We start from the raw sequence: 21,981 nt of genomic DNA on the forward strand, positions 1-21,981 counted from the left end.
CTTGTATATTCTAAATTAGCTCATTTCCTGAGAGGCAGTGGAGTGTTGTGAGTAAGAGAATGAGTTAAGAAATCACGGCTGCTTAAAGTTCAAATTCTAGCTTCACAAGGTACTAGTTTTAAGACCAGGGCCAAGGTAATCACTACATACTGGGTTTCTCGCCTTGTAAAACGGTACACAGAGAATGTTAGCTTCCATTGAATGTTAGCTCTTATTTCCTGACTAAACTGTAATTGATTCATCCTTCTCAGTTACATAAATTTTTTTTAGATTTCTTTTTGACACATCAGTGTGCCAGGAATTTTAAATTCTCGGTCAACAGATTTATTAAAAATACCATTTGTAGAGATGAGAAAACTGAAGAAAGAGAGGGGAAGTGACCGAGTCAAAGGCGCGCTGTTAGAAGTGGCGGTTCTGGGATTTGAACCTGGGTCTTTCTAGCTCTGCCATATGATGCTGACTCTATAACCGCCCTCACCCAGCCATCCCTGCCCAGTTTCGCTCTTCTCTAATCACACTGCCTGAGGTGCCAAGTGGCATCTATCAGGCACACCTCACATACGTTTCCTCGCAGGATAGGTCTTTCCATCTGGAATCATGGCCTCCTAGAAAGTATGAGCCGTGTATATTGCTTGTTTTCTCTAATAATGCCAATTAGAGATGCGAGCGCATAGCTCATTCACTGCTTACTGAAAGCTACCATTTTCCCTCACTGACAACAGAGTAATAATTTGAAAGAACACAGTAAAAAAACAGAAACAGAATTACTGCATGATGGCCTTGGGCTTTTGTTAGAAACAAATGCCTTGGGAGGATTTCAGTACAAGGGGACATATACATAACTTAATATCATTAAAAATGATGAAGCCGGGCAGTGTGGCTCAGTGGTTGAGCGTTGACCTATGAACCAGGAGGTCACAGTTCGATTCCCGGTCAGGGCATCGATGTCTAGTGTGGGGCAGGCAGGAGGCAGCCGATCAATGATTCTCTCTCATCATTGATGTTTCTCTCTCCCCCTCTCCCTTCCTCTCTGAAATCACTAAGATTTTATTTAAAAATTATTTGTAAAATGACGGGAATTCACATCTGTGCACGTCAGAGGTGGAGTCGAGGGCAGACGGTACCTCTGCGTTGTGAAAGCCGGGTGTGCCCAGCGGTTTCCTCTCCTCCATCATCACTGCGGCCGAATCGAGAGCCCAGTCTTTTATCAGGTCTTTCTGCTTCTCATTGATCACAGGCCTGTTATAATCCTGACTGTCATCCACTCCAAACACCTAGGGGAGAAGATCATGTTATAAATGAGAAGTCACGTTAATATGTGAATGCTATCAGTAACTTCAGGGGCAAATAAAGATATTCGAAATTAATTGCAATCACGAGAGCAAACTTGTTTAATGACAAGGTCATATCCACGTGGAGAGAAAGCTGGGCAGTCAACAGGGCAGTGGCAGCTCACGTTAATGTAAGTGTTCTTTCCGAATGTTTAGCAAATGTACTGTTTGCTACTAAGAAATATTCAGGGTGTTACACGTCATTTGGTGAAAGATGTCAAGAACACTGTAATAATGCAGAGTTAAAAAACATACCACTTCTTGCTTCAGTTGTATCTTTGTTCACTTATTGTTGAGAAACATGTTGGGAAACTATAAATGTATGATGGATTTTATGTGTTCCTTCCCTGACAACTGTTTAACATTTACTGAAATGAGTTAAATTCATGCATATAACTAAGTTCCCAAATAAGAGACTTTATTGTATAGTTTAAGTATAGGACAGTGGTCGGCAAACTGCGGCTCGCGAGCCACATGCGGCTCTTTGGCCCCTTGAGTGTGGCTCTTCCACAAAATGTCACGTGTGGGCGCGCACGTACAGTGCGATTGAAACTTCGTGGCCCATGCGCAGAAGTCGGTTTTCGGCCTGGGCGAGTCTATTTTGAAGAAGTACTGTTGATATTTGGCTCTGTTGACTAATGAGTTTGACAACCACTGGGATATAGCATGATTCTCAAACTATATGCACCTACAAATCACTCACAGGCCTTTATTTGAAATGCAGATTTCTGGGTCTATCACACAGATTAGCAGATTTTGAATAAGCAGACTGTCTCTGGTGGACACTTGAAATATTCTAAATACAGAGACCAACAATCACGTGCTTTTAAGGGCAGGACCTGAGTCTTACTCATTATCTGGCTCATAATAGGCCCCCATTTTGCCAAAGAAACTGAAGAAATGTTAACTACATAAATTCGAACATTCCATAGTCTCTACTGTGTTCTCAATGCTTATTATTTACAGAACTCAGTCGTGGCCCTGATTATACAATCAGGAAAAATATCCTGTGTATGAATTAACACTTTGTAGAAAGGAGCTTCAGAACATAACCAAGGAGACTTCATTCTGTTTTAAAAGGGGAAAATACCTTTGTTTAAGGTAATTTCTAGAAAACTGTGTAATGATCATACAAAACATCTGATAAGTTCTCAAGTTCTCATTTACTAAGGCAGATGTCAGATTTTCAAAATGACTAAAACTTGGAAATTTTACCACTAGATGGCCTCATTACCTAGTATAAAAAAAACCTTTGTTTAAGTTAATTTCTAGAAAACTGGGTAATGATCATACAAAACATCTATCTGATAAGTTCTGAAGTTCACATGTACTAAGGCAGATGTCAGGTTTTCAAAATGACTAAAACTTGGGAATTTTACCACTAGATGGCCTCATTACCTAGTATTTAGTTCAAATGTAACTTTAGTTTCAAGAATTATGATTACTAGTCTCTTGAAACGCTCAGTATTCAAATTATTTTTGTTTTAAGGGCAGTTGGTAACTTGGGGTAATTTGGGTTGGTGAACACATACAGATGATGAATTATAGCAGTGGTTCTCAACCTTCTGGCCCTTTAAGTACAGTTCCTCATGTTGTGACCCAACCATAAAATTATTTCTGTTGCTACTTCATAACTGTAATGTTGCTACTGTTATGAATCATCATGTAAATATCTGATATGCAGGATGGTCTTAGGCGATCCCTGTGAAAGGGTCGTTCGACAGCCAAAGGGGTCGCGACCCACAGGTTGAGAACCGCTGCATTATAGGATTGTATACCTGAAAGCTATATAATGTTATTAACCATCATCCCAATACATTCAATAAAACACAAAAAGAACAAATTGTATATTATCACATTCGGATCAAATAGGAACTTTACTAACACATGGAAGCACAGATACAGAAGGGACAAGCCTGCTTCATTTCGCTAAACATTGGCGCTAGTTTAACAACAAGAAGCAGGAAATACTAAGTATATTTTTCTATGTGCTCTGCCTCTGACCCCACTTGAGCAGAAGGCAAATCAGAGCTCCTCCAGTTATTGGGGCTGTCTTAAAATTTAAACATTTTCTAACTCAAGTCCCTCAACTCCCAATTTACTGGTTTATCCCCTTATTTTTATCATTACTACTAGGAAAAAAAAAGAAAAAAAAAGCCAACTCAAGTTGGAAACTCTTTCAAGATAAAAATAGCCACGAGTGATGATGACCTGCATGTGGGATCTCATTGGCATAACTTACAAGTTACCTCGATTTTCTGATTTTAATACTAACCATACTCAGGATGGATTTCCAAACCTTGATTGTCTCAAACATCTAAGCACTAGCAGTTTCTAATAAAATATAATCAATCTCTCCAAATCACTCTGGCACTCTTTTGAAATGATAACGGAGACAAAGACATAAACACAAAGTAGTGGTGCTTTTAGGAAGGAGCTGAGTTGTATAGTATAAAGGGTACTCAGATGTCGTTCTATGGATTCCCTTTAACGCACTGGAGATGCTGTACATATATCTGTCAGAGAAGTAACTTTTATTTATTTTCCGGATAAGTGATGAGCCTGAAGGACCATTGACTGGGGAAAGCAGTCTTCGAAGCGCATCCCCATATTTTTGCTAGTGCTTTGCGAAATTAATGGGAGCAATGCCAGGCCAGCTGGAAATCCGTATCACCATTTTTGTGTGTAGGTAGAGAAACATCCATTTGTGACAACTTGCATGAGAAAGCAAAGAAGACCTCAAAAGCTAACACTGCCTTCATACTTTAAGGGTATTACACTTCTAACTGCATTTTAAAAATTCAGAGTTCGGTGGAATAAATGGTTCTGAATGCTTACCAGAGAATTTGTATGACCTATTTGTAATCAACTTTTAAATTTAAAATTCAGACAAAATTGTTAGAAAAAAACGAGCTCAGAATGGAGGCAGGAGAGATGTTTTATAATTCATCATGGTAACAAGTGCTCATAGCAGAATGCTACTCACAATAGTCAGAAGGCAGAAACAACCCAAATGTCCATCAACAAATGAGTGAGTGAATAAATGCACACAGTGATACATTATTTAGTCACAAAAAGGAATGAAGAGCTGACATGTGCTACGTCATGGATGAACCTTGAACATCAGATGCTGAGTGGAAGTAGCTAGTCACAAAAGGCCCCATACTGCACGATTCACTTTCTATGAAATGTCCAGAATAAGCCAATCCTTAGCCCAGAAAGAAGACTAGGGGTTGCCAGGGGCAGAAGGAGGGACAGTCAGGAAGTGATTGCCTAATGGGAGTGAGATTTATTCTGTGGGCAATTACAATGCCCTGAAATTAGACACTGCTGAGGATTGCACAACCTTGCAAATGGACTAAAAGCCACTGAAATGTACACTCAAGGGGCTGAAATGGTGAATGTTATGTGAATTTCCCCCCAATTTTTTAAAAAAGGCACCATCTGGCTTTATTCTTCCTTTTACTTCTATTGAATAAAACCATGTTCTCCAAACGTGTGTCCTCTCTCTGAATCCATCCCACGTCTTTGACTCCTCCCACTCCCGGGGAGTTGCAGCCACAACCTCTTCCTTTCCCATCAGCGCTCAGCATTCTTTTTTCTAGACCCTTCTTTCCTAGCTCCAAATGAGGCTCACTCTGATGGGAACATGTCCAAATTCCCTCCTTTTCATGGCTCATTTCCTGGTCACACATTCCCTCCTTTCATCCCTAAAATCTGGCTGCTCATCTACTACCCTCTTCTTGCCAAGATTCTTAGTGCTAAGTCATTAGTGAGGAGCTGCTAGAAACTCAAACGCCTCTCTAGTCTCCTACACTTCCCCTGAAACGTGCACGTTTCTTCTGACACAACCTAAACTCTTTCGCACCTTTCATACTGTCAGAAGCTAAGTGTACACAGGCTTTAAACCATACATTTCAACAAGTTACTTTAGGATTAAGATAGAACCTAGTTTCATAATACAGGATAGTCTGTTCGTGGAGGCCTGGTGAGATTGGATCTATAAATTCATCAAAATAAATTAGCTAGGATAAAGCTACCCACATGTATATTGATAAAAACGAAAAAGCGTATCAAATTTTTCTTCTCATTCATATTGAGTGTGAAAAAAAAAGATACTGAGTGTCTACTACATGGCAGGCACTGTTCGAGGTACAAGAAATACAGAAGAGATCAAGACAAATAAGATCTTTCTAGAAAGGACGGACAGAAAATAAACCAGCTAGTGCTGAGTTCCATAATGAAAATAACACATGGCGATCTGATGGGGATCTGCAAGGGGAATGCGGGTGAGAGCGCCTCTGAGGAGCGGGGCGTGCGGAACACAGGGCAGAGCGGCCCAGACGGGGCACAGCCCCTGGCAAGCTCCCAGCCAGGAAACTAACAGATTTCACACAGGAACAGGGACATGGGAGTGGGGCAAACCTATTAAACCTTAAGCTTCTGACTGGGAAAGGTGCGATTCACTGGTGGGGCTTTGGGAGGTAACAGGGCAGGAAAAGGTTCCCACACTTAATAGGAAGGACTTGGGCCAAAACCAGTTTGGCTCAGTGGATAGAGCGTCGGCCTGCGGACTGAAAGGTCCCAGGTTCGATTCTGGTCAAGGGCATGTACCTGGGTTGCGGGCACATCCCCAGTAGGAGATGTGCAGGAGGCGGCTGATCGATGTTTCTCTCTCATCGATATTTCTGACTCTCTCTCTCCCTTCCTCTCTGTAAAAAATCAATAAAATATATTTTAAAAAAAGGACTTGGGCTGCCATGTAGGGGAAGGAAGCACCAATCAGAGTGACCAAAAGTAAATTCTCCTGATAAAATAATTTTTACATATTTTTTTTATTGATTTCAGAGAGGCAGGGAGAGGGAGAGAGGGATAGAAACATCCATGATGAGAGAGGACCATTGATCCGCTGCCTCCTGCATGCCCCACACTGGGGATCAAGCCCGCAACCTGGGCATGTGCCTTTGACCAGGAATCGAACTGTGATCTCTAGGTTCATAGGTCAGTGCTCAACCACTGAGCCACACCGGCTGAAGGGGGCAATAAAAATATTTGAAAAATCACTTAGTGAATAGGGGCCAAACCCCAATAAATATATTTGAAAAATCACTTAGTGAATAGGGGCCAAGGAAAAAGATTAGTATAAAAGAAAGAAAAATTGAGCTGCCAGAATTTAGCTTTGCAGAAGCACTATTTGCTCTGGCCCATTAACTCAGACTATTTCTGGACTGAAAGGAAGTAGGAAAAATATGAAGTTCAACGTGAAAAGTGGCCTGTTTCCAAGGTCCTCTCTCACTGTCCCAGGCTCTCACCTGACCTCCTGCCCCTTCAGCCCCGCACACATCTCATTTTGTCTGAATGGATCTGGAGGGCGCTGCTTCCCGCTGGGTTCTGGCTGGCACTGCCCACCTCGTTGCCTGTTATCCGCGGTTCCCTGGCTCCGGCTCGGATCGGCCTAGCATCGGCTGTAAACTTCAGGGCTTGGAGCATTGCATCCCACACCACTCCCACCTGGCCCCGGGCCCAGCACTGACTGCCCCTGGGCTGCCTGACTCGCTGCTGTGAAGGTGCCTTTATCCTGTGTCTCTGGTCTAGTTAGTCCCCCTGGTTCTGGATTCTTTCTCCTCTACCAGCTGCTGCCTCCAGAACCAGCACCGAGCGACAAGGCCCCGCGAGGGGAGGGAATGCACTCGTCAGAGGCCTTGTGGGAAAGGCTGCTGCCACGACGGACAGGAGTCGGATCTCAGTGCAGGAAAGTGTCTGGAAGAACTGCCTTATGGTATGAAACGTATGGAAAACAGAAATACTACCCTCTGCAAATGACAGGGCCTGAGACCCTCTTCAAGGATCAAGTTTTTCCTTGTTTATTTAATATTTAGCTTTCTGTGCTCACTGTAAGTTGTTCTCATTTAGCGTGGAAGGCTAGGAAGTAGCTCTGACCACATTGTCCCAGCAGCGTCTGTCTAGAGGGAGGAGTGGGGAGGGAAAAGGAACGGGTACTACTGATGCTATGCCGGGTTCTCTAGCTGTAACAGGGAGGGGGAAGGAGGGGGGGCTGGGGAGACCACTACTACTGGGGACAATAATTACCTTTAATCCAGCAGTCAACAGCACTTGCTTTAGCACATCCGTGTAAGCTTAGATGTAAAACTCAAGAGATCTTTATAGAGAATAGGCATTTGTGTTAATACTATAAGAGGACGAATTTGGGGACAGTGCATAAAATAACATTACCTACTGATAAACACACAGCACAAAGATATCCACCAAATGCTGTAACCCTGGGGCTGGGGAAGAGCCCTCACTACCATTTAACTACAACCAGCACAGAAACACACAGATCTGACATTTCAGCTTGGTCCTCTCTATTCTTTTTTTAAATATATTTTTATTGACTTCAGAGAGGAAGGAAGAGGGAGAGATAGAAACATCAATGAAGAAAGAGAATCATTGATCCGCTGCCTCCTGCACGCCCCCAACTGGGGATCGAGCCTGCAACCCAGGCATGTGCCCTGACTGAGAATCAAACTGTGACCTCCTGGTTCATAGGTCGAGGCTCAACCACTGAGCCCTGCTGAGTGGGCTCTTTCTAATTCTTTTAGATGTAGAGTTAGATTGTTTGATATTTTTCTTGTTTCTCTAGGTAGGCCTGTATCTCCTACTCGGGATGTGCCTACAACCCAGGTACATGCCCTTGACCGGAATCGAACCTGGGACCCTTCAGTCCGCAAGCCGACGCTCTATCCACTGAGCCAAACCGGTTTCGGCTAAAGAGATCCTTTTTAAAACTGTAAGCAACTTCTTCCAAGTGAAGATACTAATACAGGTTCTTCTTTACACCCAGGAATACAATGCATTATGGGAAAACTGAAAAGGCATTCAGTGCTTATCATACCTAACTCTGGTGTATTATGTGACAGTTGCTCACTCACTTTTTTAAAAATTCTGTTTCTGGTCCCAAGATCATATTTCTTTTATTCTTCTGTTTGATCTTTTCAGGCTCCTTTGTTCACACGTATTCCTTTGACCAGTGTTGGTGTTGCCAAGAACTTCATACTGTCTCTCCTCACGTTGTACATTCTTTCTAGGTGAACGCATCTATTATTTTGCATTCAGCTACTCTCTAGTAATTCCCAAATCGGTATTTCAGCCCAGACCTCTTACCGAAGACCGAGACATTTATATTCAACTGAATGTTGGCCGTGTCAGCAGCTTTTAATTGCTTCTCTGCTTCGGGCCTTTCCAATTTTTAAACCATTCTTCACACCTCTGAGGTGATTAGATCATCACTGCCTTACTGAGATGTTTTCAATGCCTCCCCACTGCCTTCAGCATAAAATTCTGGAGTCCTCGCTGAAATACACAAGAGCCGTCAAAGTCTAGTCCAAGTTCATCTCTCTAAAGGGAACACGGTCCTCTGAACACGTCTCCCAGCCTCCGTGCTTCTGGACACGTCTCCACATATGGAAACCTGCTCAAACATGTGTGTGATGGGATTAATTCCACCTGTTTCAACATGAGCTCAGTTGGCATTTCAATTCAAGTTTTACTGAGAGCGTATAAAGTGCCAGGCACCGGCAGTCATGGAGTTGATAATCGTGTGTGTAGATGGGGGTTAGGGGGAGAGGGGGAAGCACAGGACTTGGTTGGAATGTCTGTAAGGGGGAATCTCTGAAAGGTCGGGGGCCTCTGAGGGGACCTTGCTGAAGGCGGCAGCCCCTAGCTTGACTTTTCCAAACAAGTCTGATCCCCCGGGGTATTTTGCTAGAATCTTTATGTTTAGTCTGTAAAGACCCAGCCTTGTAGAAGCACATACTTTCTCAAGGATGCTTACCTTGCTGACTGTATCTAGAGCAGGGGTGGGCAACCCCTGGCACACGTGCCAAACATGGCACGCCAGTAACTTCTACTGGCATGTGAAACCCTCTCTTATAATCTTCCATTTACAAGTTTTTTCTTAATATCTACTTTATTTTTCAGATAAATTCAGCGTAGGTGCATCAGATTGCGCTGGTTTTGGCACGCACTCACCAAAAGGTTGCCCACCCCTGATCTAGAGGTTCATTTTAGTTCAAGCTGTTAGGACAATAAAGGCCAAAGGAGGGAGCGAACAGGGCGACTTGGCGGCGATAGTCAAGTAGTGCCTTAGCCTCTCTTTCACAGAAACGTGTGTTAGAGTCACCATTCACCCGTTGTTCAGGGTCTGCTGGTCAGCCCTGGCGCGCGCGTGTGTGTGATGAGGGAGTGAGGAAGTGAATAAACAGGAAGTTATCCAAGGCATGTTTAACCTGAGAGTCCCTCTTGGGAGCTATTGGTACCCTTCCTCCAACAGATTATGTCCCTCAAAGCAGCTATCAGACTACCTTTATTCCTGTTTTTACTAGTGTAGTTCTATCCCGCTACATACAATTTTTTTGAAAATGGAAAATCTCTAACACAAAGCCTGGCACACAGTTGGTGTTGAATAAAGATGGCCAACTACAGCAGCCCTCAGACACGGAGAGAAAAAGGAAGGAGACGACATAAATGTCTTCAGGACCCAACAAATTCAGATGGACAGAGCCCATGGCCCACGTCCACCCCGTAAATCCCACTTCAAAGGGAGAGAAAGAAACTGGATGACAGAGCTTCTTGAGCATTTGACACGATGCCTCTAGTTACGCCTCCTGGGGTTCGTGTGCCCTGATTCTGGCTCTTCTTGGTTTCCGTTTGCTCCACACCCACCAGTTACTTCTCCTTCGTCAGACACGTGATTCCCACATCCCCACTTTTGTTGCCAGAGCCTGACTGGTTGGCCTGGATTTGTCTCTGGCTATAACCAGGGCTGCTAGCATCTCAGCTTTCCCTTGGTCCCCACGAGCTAGTGCAGTGGCTCTTCTTCATCCCCACCATTACCGTCTTAGCTCTGTTTTCTGCTTCAACCAAACTAAGAATGACTGTGAATTACCTACCCAGACACATAGTGCCATGGCTCCCTTAAATGGATCCTGCTTTTAAATCTTGCTTTTCTCGCCCTAGCCAGTTTGACTCAGTGGATAGAGCGTTGGCCTGCAGATTGAAGGGTTCCAGGTTCGAATCCGGTTAAGGGCATGTACCTTGGTTGCAGGCTCCTCCCCAGCTGGGGCCTTGTCCAGGGCCCATGCAGGGGGCAACCAATCGACGTGTTTCTCTCACATCGATGTTACTCTCTGTCTTGCCCTATCTCTTCCACTCTCTCTAAAAATCAATGGAAAAATATCCTCAGGTGAGAATTAAAAAAAAAATAAATAAATAAAATCTTGTTTTTCTCTATCCAGAGTGTGGCCATATAATTTGTCATTGAAACTAAGGCTGGCCCTGGCTGGTGTGGCTCAGTTGGTTAGGCATCTTCCCCTGCACCAAAAGGTCGCTGGTTCGATTCCTGGAGGTCAGGGCATATGCCCAGGTTGCTGGTTTGATCCCCAGTAGGAGGTGTGCAGGAGGCAGCCGATGGATAGTTCTTTCTCACATTGATGTTTCTCTCTTCATTCCTCTCTCTCTCCAATCAATAAAAACATATTTAAACACACACACACACACACACACACACACACACCCTGAGCCTCTTTATAGAGGAAAAAATAGATGCTTTTGGTCATTGCAGACAGCAGGTGGACACCAGGTTAGGCAGGGCCCCTCCATCCAGTTTCCTAAAGGGTCCAGCTGCTACAAGGACTTCTTTCTTGGCTCTCTGCTCCTCTGGCCAGGCCACTCCCTTGCCCTGAAAGTTCCACTGGGGCTTCAAATGGGCCCATTCAGTGCTGGGAGAACTTTCTAGGCTTCATCAGTGCCTTGTGGAAAGACTCATATGTGGAAAGTTCTAGTAAGGGTGATAAAATCGCTAACATTTATGGACCTCCTATTATAAGAGAGGGATTGTGACAAGCATTGTATATCATTTTATCGAATTCTTTTTATAACCTAGTGAAAGTCCTTTTATTTTAGAGCAAAGACAAACAGGCTTATACTCAAGGGCATATACTTGTATCTGTAGAGTGTAGATTTCATCCCAGACCTATCTGCCTGCAAATGTTTATGTTCTTAAATACCGTAATATAATCCTTCACTGAAGTATCTTCTAATAGAGAAAATGCTAATCATTATAAATAAAAGATCCATAAACCAAACAAAGGCATAAAATTGATAATACTCTGAATTTTAAAACTTCTTACCATACTCTTATTTCAAAACTGATTCTTTTATTTTCTATTAGAGGCCTGATGCACAAAATTCGTGCAAGGGCCTTGGCTGGGGCCCCAGCTGCTGCCATGGCAGCAGGGGCCTCTGCCACCTCTGCGGCAGCCCCCGCCCACTGCAGCTTTGTCTGGAAGGAAGGACATCTGGTCTAATTAGCATATTGTGCTTTTATTATTATAGATTAGATGGTATTTTAAATAGCAATGTACTTGTCCTCATAGAGGGAAATTATGAACTTTAAAATAATAGGAAAGAAATGTCATTATCAATTCCCAATGATGAAAATAATCCCAAATCCCCAAGAGTCCTTTTCTATGCTCACACTGCGTCCTTAGGCTTCTTTTAATCTAATCATAAAACTCGCTCATCTGGTTCTTACTTGCCACACCTCCATTATCAACAACTACATAACAGCGCTCACATCGCATCCATCTCCTAGACTGATGGGTCTCCATCTCAACAGTAAAAGTCAGGGAGCATGTGCTCCTTAGTAAATGCACGCTTAGAAATTACATACCTGCTCCACTGTAACTAGAGAACCCACTCCGACATGGAAATAAAAAAAACTGTGATATTAACAGTAAATGTAAGTGGCCTGGCCAGCGTGGCTCAATGATGGAACGTCTACCTATGACCCAGGAGGTCACTGATTCCCAGTCGGGGCTCATGTGTGGGTTGCAGGCTCGATCCCCAGTGGGGTGTGTGCAGGAGGCAGCCGATCAACGATTCTCTCTCATCATTGATGTTTCCATCTCTCTCTCCCTCTGCCTTCCTCTCTGAAATCAATAATAAAAATATATTTAAAAAATAATAAAAGTAAACATAAATGGCCTGGATCTCAAAGGGTTATCTTGTCTACCCCTGAAGGACCACTCTGTAAACTCATCATTTAAATTAGTGCATCTCATGGTAACAAGCATATGAACCACCTGGAGATCTTGCTCTCAAAGCAGATCCGGGTCCGTGGGTGCGGGATGGGCCTGAGAGGCCATCTTTCTAACAGCTTTCAAGCGATGCTAATGCAGTTCACACGCTGAGTAACAGGAACTTAACAAGAGACCAGCATCGGCCCAACTTAGGTTGCTATCTTCCAGGGAGTAAAACAAACAGCTCATTATAAAGTCAACTTTCCATCACCAACAGCAAAATTGAGGAAAACTACTTTTTAAACCATACACCAATCACTGGACACACTGACCAATAACAGGAAAACCAATCTGAAATGTAAATAATCAGGATGGCTGGGCATACCCTCGCTCAGCTCCAAATACCACAAACAAACGGATTTTGTTTTCACACTTTTTTTCTATCACCGAAGATAGAAATGAAAAGACATTAAGAAAATAAGAAAAAGAACAAAATTGATTAAAACACCTATTTTCATCTGCTTCCAACATGAAGTAGTAGGCAGGAAACCTGTGATTAACTATTATCAGCTAACATTTATGTTTATATCAACAGTCACAACAATCTGGTTTTTTATAGTGTTTTTTCTTTTAGTTTTTAAATGTATGCAAAATGAGAATGGCCAAAGTATACTAATTAAAAACCCTATCTTAAATGTAAAAACTGTAATAGGTCCTGACAGTTTAAATGTATAAGGACCTTACCTATGAAACTCAGGCAAATTCAGAACATCAGCAGAATAAAATCACAAAGCATTTGGCCTTATTGCTAGTCTCACAGTTTCCCTAACAAATCCTAGGGTCCCAACACCACTGCCTGCATGAGACCGTCTCACGCTGACTCTGCAGTAATTTCCGCAGTCAAATCCACCCCCCAAAACTAGCATCGCCCCACGTTTCGGTTATTTACCTTGTCAATCATTTTTCTTGCTTCCACTTCCTCACTGTTGGGATTCTCTAACTCAATGGTATAAGTACCCTTGTCACTTTGGTCATCATCATTATCCTTTTCAGAGGTAGCAGAGGGAGCTTGGTTTTTTAACATTTTATCCATCTCCTGGCTCGGTCTGTGCCCAAGGCTCCCTGAACTTCTTAACAAGGCAGCTGGTAGGAAGGGGACTGGCACGGCGGGCTCCTCTGAGTTCTGCTTTAACAATTTCCCATGTGGAACACCATGCCCCCCTCTGCGGTGCGCAGAGCTAGTCTGTAAAGACAAAGAAACCACTTTGGCATCTGCTGCTGGAGATTGGGGTTTTGCAAGTTTTGCGAGTGGCGCGGAGTAAGTCGTGTCCTCACATGAGACTCCCGCACTCTGAGTGAGGGAACAAGACCTTCTCTTGCTGGGACTGTCTCCATCAGAAAATGTAATCATACAGGCGGTGGGACTTACGACTGCCGGGTCCTGGTGCTTGTCCGCGGCCAGGGCCTTCTGCAGCTTCTTCTGTTCCGAATGGTGGCGCCTTAGGTGCTCCTCCAGCGTGGCCCGTTTGCTACAGCGCCTGTGCGCCCCAGCGTTTTCGGAATCGCTCTGGGTACCATCATCGTGTTTATTTCCTGGACACAAAAGAGAAACGGCATCATAGAGAAGGGCAAAGTCCCCGGGGCAAGTACGACGCATGCACAAAGGTGCCATTTGTTTTGCCCCCTTCGCCATTCAATCCGAAGTCATATGTTCTTTCCAGTAACAGGCTCTGCAAACTTCCCTCGACTGCAGAGCTGCCATTCGAATGTCGCCAACCCACAATGAGGCCCTGTATAAACGACTGAATAGGACTCTTTCTGGAAATTTTAACTTTAGGATGATGCATCAATGCATCAGCAGATAAGCAATGCGATAGCATCCACGATTGTCTGTATTTATAACATTAATAAACATGAATCCTACCTTCAAACCTTAATGCGTTTCTAGAATTAGTGAGGAAGAGGCAGGAAAAGGGTGATTTTACTGAAATGCTTTATCCTTACACAGGAAAAGAGAATACACATGCCACAAAAAATGTGATGAATCTTAACTTTTGATGATATATACTACATCCCTAAGTATAGCATCTTTAGAATTTCCACCAATGAGTGTACAATTATTTACAAATACCTTTTTAACTACAAGAATTTTTGCAAATCTGCATTTTGAGCTCTAAACTCTGGTGGCTTCCAAATTAAAGAATCTATCAACCAGGTGTGTTCCAAACTTTCCAGGACTAAATTTGATTTTTAAATTGTCCTGGGCCACAAATGTAATCGGAATACTTGCTGAATAACATGGCATCAAAGAAAATGATGAGCAGAACTGAGACTTGGAGGCTGGGAGGGACAACACACATATGTCCCGGGAAAAAGTTGTTTCATATTCATGGGCTGGTTCTAATAAATTAGAAGCTACCGTGTTAATGATTTAACACAAGAGGACCAGCTGTAAAAATGTGGTGCATAAACGCAGTGAGAAGACTCAGGAGGGTGAAGAAACTAGGCAAGGGAAGCCCAGGGAGTTAGCAAGACCAAAATGAGGGGTTTGGGAAGGTCTCCCAGCGCAGGGATGGTGAGTAATAAAAACCTCAGATATGACAACAAATCTGAAACTTTCTTCCAACTAGTAACTATTCAAAATGCAATCTGAAAAGAAAACACACGCTTGTTTAATTAATAGACTCCCTGCCTCAGGTAACTAAGCTACAAATTCGGGATAGCAGATGGAATTAAAAAAAAATCCCACCAGTTCAAATACAAAGCTCATTAAAAACATGACCTTTTTCAGCCTATCTCACTGTTGCAGTGGGCTATATTGAAAAGAAATCCAGTTTGTAAGAGCTGGATGTTACTAACCGCCAATATTTCTTGCATAATAAATGCAAAAACCCCGAATCACACACATGCACAACACGAAAACAGCATCTTAACAGAATTTAGTGCTTGTACCAACATATAAAATTTGGCACATAAGTGGTGTCAGGCCCTTTTAGTATCTTCTCTTTAAGTTAAAGCTTAAAATTTTTCTTTTTCTTTTTTTAAATATGTTTTTATTGATTTTAGAGAGCAAGGAAGGGAAAGGGATAGGGAGAGAGAGAGAGAAACATGGATGTGAGAGGAACATTGACTGCCTGTCTCCTGCAAGCCCCCCACTAGGGATAAAGGCCGCAACCTGGGCATGTGCCCCTGACCGGGAATTGAACCGCTGGCCTCAGGGCTCATGGGTCCACACTCCACCACCGAGCCACACTGGCAGGGCTAACATGTCTATTTGAATGTAAACGTCAGCCACTTTCTTTTCTGGAAAATTTATTATTTCTCTTTTATTTCTCAGTGTCACACAAGGTGAGGCCCGCACCAGAACTGCAATCTCTGTTTTCACTCAACAAAAGAACCACTAGGGAACCCTCCTCCCCTAGGTTTCTTCCTGCCTGTCTTGCCTGTCGCTGACTGTGCCTGAATAAGCGGACTGTCCCTTTAAGCACTGGGGGGGGCCTGAATAAGCGGACTGTCCCTTTATGCACTGGGGGGGGTGGGGGGGTGGGGGGGGGCGGGCTAGCTGGACCAGCAGTGGGGCCGAGAGGAGCAGCTCTCCTAAAGGGTGAAGTGTATGGGCTTTGTGAACATCCTTTGTTTCACTGTCCCAAAGCGCGTGCACTTGACTCTTGCAGGAGCAAAGTTGTTGTGTTTTTTGGTTTTGTTTTGCCTACTTTCAAGTTTCTGACTCATCTAAACAGTTGCTGAAAGTTTAGTGAATATAAAATTATTACTATTTGCTGTCATTACATTTATGTGGTTAGAGCAGCCGTGGGCAAACTACGGCCCGCAGGCCGGATCCGGCCCGTTTGAAATGAATGAAACTATTGAAAAAAAAGACTGTACCCTTTTATGTAATGATGTTTACTTTGAATTTATATTAGTTCACACAAACACTCCATCCATGCTTTTGTTCCGGCCCTCCGGTCCAGTTTAAGAACCCATTGTGGCCCTCGAGTCAAAAAGTTTGCCCATCCCTGGGTTAGAGTCTAGGTACATACGTTTGACAGCCTAAAATGTGGAAAACCTTTATCTAACAACTAGAGGCCCGATACACGAAATTCGTGCAAGGGGCTCGGCCGGCGCAGCTGCAGTGGCTTGCCTCAGCCCTTGTAGCCCTGGCTTCATCCGGAAGGTCGTCCGGAAGGTTGTTTGGCTGTCTGGTCTAATTAAGATATTACGCTTTTATTATTATAGATGGCAGCTCTGGCTTTGGGGAAAATCAAATGTCATTTGTAAGAATATCTGGAGTAATAAAACGGGTCTATCTTGAACCACACTGAGTTATATTCAGAGAGATTTTTCAGATGGCTTGTAGAATGGTATGGAGGCATATCCAATAGAAGGGTTCTGAGCAATGGCGACATACTTAGTATGTGTCTACTCAAAAATCAATTTTGAGGGGTCATAGTATTGATTGTATAATTTCTGGTAAGGTTTTCAAATATGTAATCATTAATGCATGGATACAGTGTGACTGTGGGCATTAATGCCTCTATTTGGAATCAGGCTTGTTCAAGAGCAGAGAATGTCTTAAAATGATGGCTTAAAATAACAGCAAATACAGAAAATAGTGATAATGACTAAAAAGCAGTTATAATAAAAGGGTATTTTTAAAAAATGGTAGCTTTTAAAAGGACCTTTTAGCTCACTTTTAATGTATTTATTAAGAGTGGCTTTAAAAAGACGATGTTACTACTAAACTTTCAAGGTTTATGCTACCTTTTACATTATACAAGGATATTAATATTATTTATCCGATTCATAAAAATGGTCGGTTTACAAATGGGTAACTTTAATTTGTAAGCTTGAGCTATACATTCATATAGATCTCTACTGTGTATTTAATATTACACAGTAGAAGTAAAGGATAACAATCTCATGTCAGGTAATTGCGTATGATTGTAATTAAATATAGCAACAGGCCCAACAAAGATTTAGGTGACCTCCCCATCTCACTGTCTTGAAATACCTTAGAAGCAAATCAGAAAAAGGTACTTCTTAATCACTTGCCCAGATTCCCAGGGCATAAAGTACGAGTTAAGCCACAGTCAGTCTTGTCATTGATTGTCAGGTCATTCATTGTTTAATTACTGGATATCTATCAGGTACTCAAGTCTCAGGTGAAGTGTTAGGAATACCAGGTAAGTAATAGTCTCTGACCTCAACAAGCATTTTTTTTTAAAGCTCATTAATTCCTCGTACAGTTATAGAATAGCCAGATTAACATGCAATCATTTCCCTCATAGATAGCTTGTTAAATAAAATATAGAGTAACACAAAACTGTATTTGGCAATTCTAAAGTAAATGTAATTAGCAAAAACAATGGAAAAATTAGTTAAAAACTTCTATGTGCAGGTATAAAGATCTTGTAATTTTTGGCCAAGAATTATACTAGTAAAGCATATGTAAAAACTATTTCATGAATAAATAATTCAATTGTCATTTTCATAAAAGTCTCACTATTGAAAAAATGTAATTCAGTCGATTCCCAGTAAGTTATTTCTAAAACAAAATTTTTTGTTTCATGAGTAACTACCGAGAACAGTTTGAAATCTTCTATCAAAAATATGACTGTATTACCAAGGTAGAACTTTTGACCCATTATCAAATGGCTTAACATTTCTTTCAAAATTTAGATACTGATATTTTATTGGAAGGATTCCAATAGAGAAGAATATTATTGAACATATCTTTTCCTTAAGTCAAGAGAATGATGAGCCTTGTCTTCTAAGGAATTCCCCTGCCGAACTGACTAAATTTTTAATTCCATAAGAAAAAAGAGACATACTTAATGGCATAAATCAAATTTACAAAACCAATCTGGTTTTGGCAAGAACACGAAGGCAGACTATTTGGAATGAGTTGGCCATGGGCACTATGGCTTGCTTTTGAGCTTTAAAATCACATATAAAGCTCGGAGGGAGCGGTTTTCTACCGCATTATTCATCTAATAGCAGTGGGGAACTGTGAAGATGGAATTCTCTTTATCGTAATATAGGAAGTTCTGAAACGATCAATTCACTTTACCTTTCAACCTTTTCAAGTAAACGGGCACATCACTCTTAATACTTTTGGAATCGTCTTCGGTTCTCTCCCAGACCATCTGAGGAGGGTTGTTCTGAGCTAGCCAGTCGGCGACTTTGTTTTCTGGGGCCATCATTCCAGTCTGGATCCCCGGCAGGTCTTGAGTTCCCAAAGACGACTTCCTGGACTTGTGACGCTGCTCAGAAGTAAATTTTGTCACATGGTCTCTAATCGTCACCTTCCCTGGGGCACTGTCATCAAACTCAATGGTAAAGGAGGCATGCCCTGCACCTGTGGTGTGGGAGCTCGGTGTGTCTTTTGTTGGGATTTCATGGATCGTGCTTTCTGTGATTTGTGACGGCTGCTGGAACTCTTTTGTAGGGATTTCAAAATAACTCGGTTCCCTACATAAAGGAAAAAGTACTTCTTCATTTGCAGCTGCAGACTGTTCCTCCACTTGCTTGGCCTCTAAGCTGCACCCTAATGAGAAAAATAAGAGAAAATTCAAAATATTGGGAGCTTCTAGCGTTGAAGGAGTCAAGAGCACCACAAGTCAGATCACAGTCTGGATGAAAACCAGGGCACATGTGACAGAGAAGAAATCATTTTGGCTGTAAACATGGTATTCAGGTGCCAGCAGGAGATGCAAGGTGAGTAGCAGCCATGGCAAAGGATAGCAAAGCAGCTAAGAGACGGACCTTGAATGGCCAGGGCCATGTTCTAGAAATCATCGAGGTGCTAAAGAATTGAAATCAAATGGAGATGGAGATTCATGTTCAATGTATATGTTATATATCTCGAGTGACAGAAAAGAAGATGAATTTCCTTATCAAGGAAGGAGAATGAACTATCTGAAGTATCTTGAACACAAGTAGAGCTCCTAGGAGAACAGGTGCTCAAGTGAGGAAAGGCACAGGAAGTCAGGATGTAAGCGGTGCTCTACAAGCAATGACCCCACTTACCATTCTTCCCATCACATGCACAATCGTTACTAACAGAACGACCAGAGTAATAAATAAAATAAAACGTGTGATCCTTGCAAGATATATTTTATAAAGAATAAAAGAATATTAAAGACAAAGCATGAGGTTTGTCTGCAGCATTGCAATCCAAGCAGCAGGGTGAAAAAAATAAAAGTAGAAATTCAGCTGCCAGCCATCCATTGCAGAAGAAAATTCATGTCCATTTCTATACAGCAGAATATGCACAAGTGTCAAAAATCCTTGGAGAAAAGCTGAATTACAAAATCAGATCAAGAACAAGAGCTGGCAGAAGAAGCCAACAGCACTGGAATGCTACCATTCGTCAATTGCCCAAAAGCGAATATAAAGGCATAAAAATAAACACATTTATACATAAAGCATGTGAAAGCATAGAAGTGAAAATGACAATTGAAATGTTTTAAGTATGTGTTATCAGAAGTGCAGATGCAATACATATATATGGACATTTTTTAAAGATTAAACTGCCCTGTTTTTCAAGAAGCAAATGACCATGGCTATTTATCAAGATGGTAAAGAGTGAGTTCAAATGAAAAATATTTCCCTAAAGCTCAGACAGCATTCTTGTTGAAAATACATTGGGAGAAACCATTTGCAGATCATTTAATAGGAGGAAAGGCCATGCAGGGAGACCAAGTTGTTTTCAATCATTTTCTAATAAAGTGAAGTAGTTAGTCTTTTGAAACATCTTTTGGAATATTACATCCTGACGGAGTCTTCAGGTGCTGTAATTAATTGACTTCTTGGCATATTCTGAATATGAAGTCATCATGATACTGTTTGCTTTTAGGGTACAGAAGATGGGACGGCAACATTTCTGTAACCGGAAGTAGGGGGTAGTGTATAGAAGACATCAAGCTAATTTCAAAAAAAAAAAAAAAAAAAAAAACCAAACCAAAATCTATGCAGAAGATAAACAATATCCAACCAAAACAATCTCAATGTAAAAATGATCCTTTTCAAAGTCTACTCAGTTTTTTCACCACTGAAAATCAAAAAAAATTGTATCAAGAACAACTTTACATTATCAAAGCAAATATTTTGTAGAAGACATCAAGCTAATTTCAAAAAAAAAGCAAAAAAAAAAAACCAAACCAAAATCTATGCAGAAGATAAACAATATCCAACCAAAACAATCTCAATGTAAAAATGATCCTTTTCAAAGTCTACTCAGTTTTTTCACCACTGAAAATCAAAAAAAATTGTATCAAGAACAACTTTACATTATCAAAGCAAATATTTTACATGTTATTTAAAAGGTTATACAAGACTTAATAATTTAAAGTCACATTTAAAATTTTTCTTTATTAATTTATCTTTTTCTTAATAATAAAATGTTCACTTGAATTTGAATATTTACTCTGAAGGCCTATCACTTGAAATTCCTGTGACAGTTTAATGCATTAACCACTTGACATATATTAATAAACTCATTAATAAATGTTATTTTTAATTTTTTTATACATTGATTGATTTATTATGTACAATGTACTGTACTTGATCAATTCCATATAGTACAACTGGTTTATAGACCATGCTACCAACAGAGATACCTAATAATTCCTTCATTCATTCCTTCTGCTTTGCTCATCCTTCAAACAATGGTAACACTAGGGACAAAGGGTGGTAGTTTTCTATAAAATGATGTGGCCGAATTACAATGTAAAAACCGCAAAGAGCTGGTCCAGGGATATATGGTTTACATCCACTTGCCACTCAACACTCAAAAGAAATATTTTCCTCCCTTGGGAATGAAAAGTTCCCTGTTACTACTAACATACTTTGAACATATGTTCACATTATAACAGCAGACACCGACAAGTGCACATCACTGCTTTTAAGCTTATTGTTCCCTTAGTCCTACTGCAAAATCGCCTTTACTCCAAGGACTAGGAACCTGAGGCTGGTACAAGTCAACATCGACTCTACCCAGCAATCAGTTGTCTAACACCATCGAGTAGCACTTTAGAGTAGGGAAGGCAGCATGTTAAGATCCGATGGTTATAACCAGGCGGCCTGGTTTAGTAAACAGCAGAGATAAGACTTCAAGTCAGATCAAATCCTGTCTCTATCAGCCTTTAGTTCTCATTTTCCTCCCCCTAAAATGAGGAAATAGTAATATCTACCCATCAGACTGCTATGAACATTTAGTGAGATACTATTGAGTGAGATCTTGTAAGTTACTCAGAACAAAACTTGGCATAAGTAGGCACACAAATAAACGTTTCTCTCTTGTCCTGCTCCAAATCTCCAACATGGTTAAGGATGAGGAAAACAACCAACTAAATCAAAAATCTAACTCTAAGAAACCCAAGACAGGCATGATGCCTCTTCTCTCATATCTGCGACCTTCCCTAACAAGGAAGTCCCTCTTGAGAGCTAGTGAGGCTTAAGGTCAGACGGATTCCTGAGAAGTAAGAGTCAAGTTGTAGAGAGAAGACTAAAACGATCAGGGGAAGGTATGGCTCAGAGACACACAAGCCCAAACAATTTCTGGTCAA

General features: G+C 41.6%; 1 protein-coding gene across 1 annotated transcript in view; it reads right to left on the reverse strand.

The window, feature by feature from the left end:
* The window catches only part of CEP170 (centrosomal protein 170kDa), an 88,994-nt gene that overhangs the window by 42,178 nt on the left and 24,835 nt on the right, over positions 1-21,981 (reverse strand). Inside the window, exons 5-8 of the mRNA XM_015559919.1 lie at positions 18,483-18,959; positions 13,842-14,005; positions 13,362-13,655; positions 1,125-1,274 (exon numbers count right to left, since the gene is read on the reverse strand). Coding sequence (XP_015415405.1) covers positions 1,125-1,274; positions 13,362-13,655; positions 13,842-14,005; positions 18,483-18,959 — 1,085 coding nt within the window. The remainder of the gene's footprint in view (positions 1-1,124; positions 1,275-13,361; positions 13,656-13,841; positions 14,006-18,482; positions 18,960-21,981) is intronic.

This window comes from Myotis davidii, unplaced genomic scaffold (assembly GCF_000327345.1).
Source record: "Myotis davidii unplaced genomic scaffold, ASM32734v1 scaffold754, whole genome shotgun sequence".
In the NCBI taxonomy this organism is placed as follows: domain Eukaryota; kingdom Metazoa; phylum Chordata; class Mammalia; order Chiroptera; family Vespertilionidae; genus Myotis; species Myotis davidii.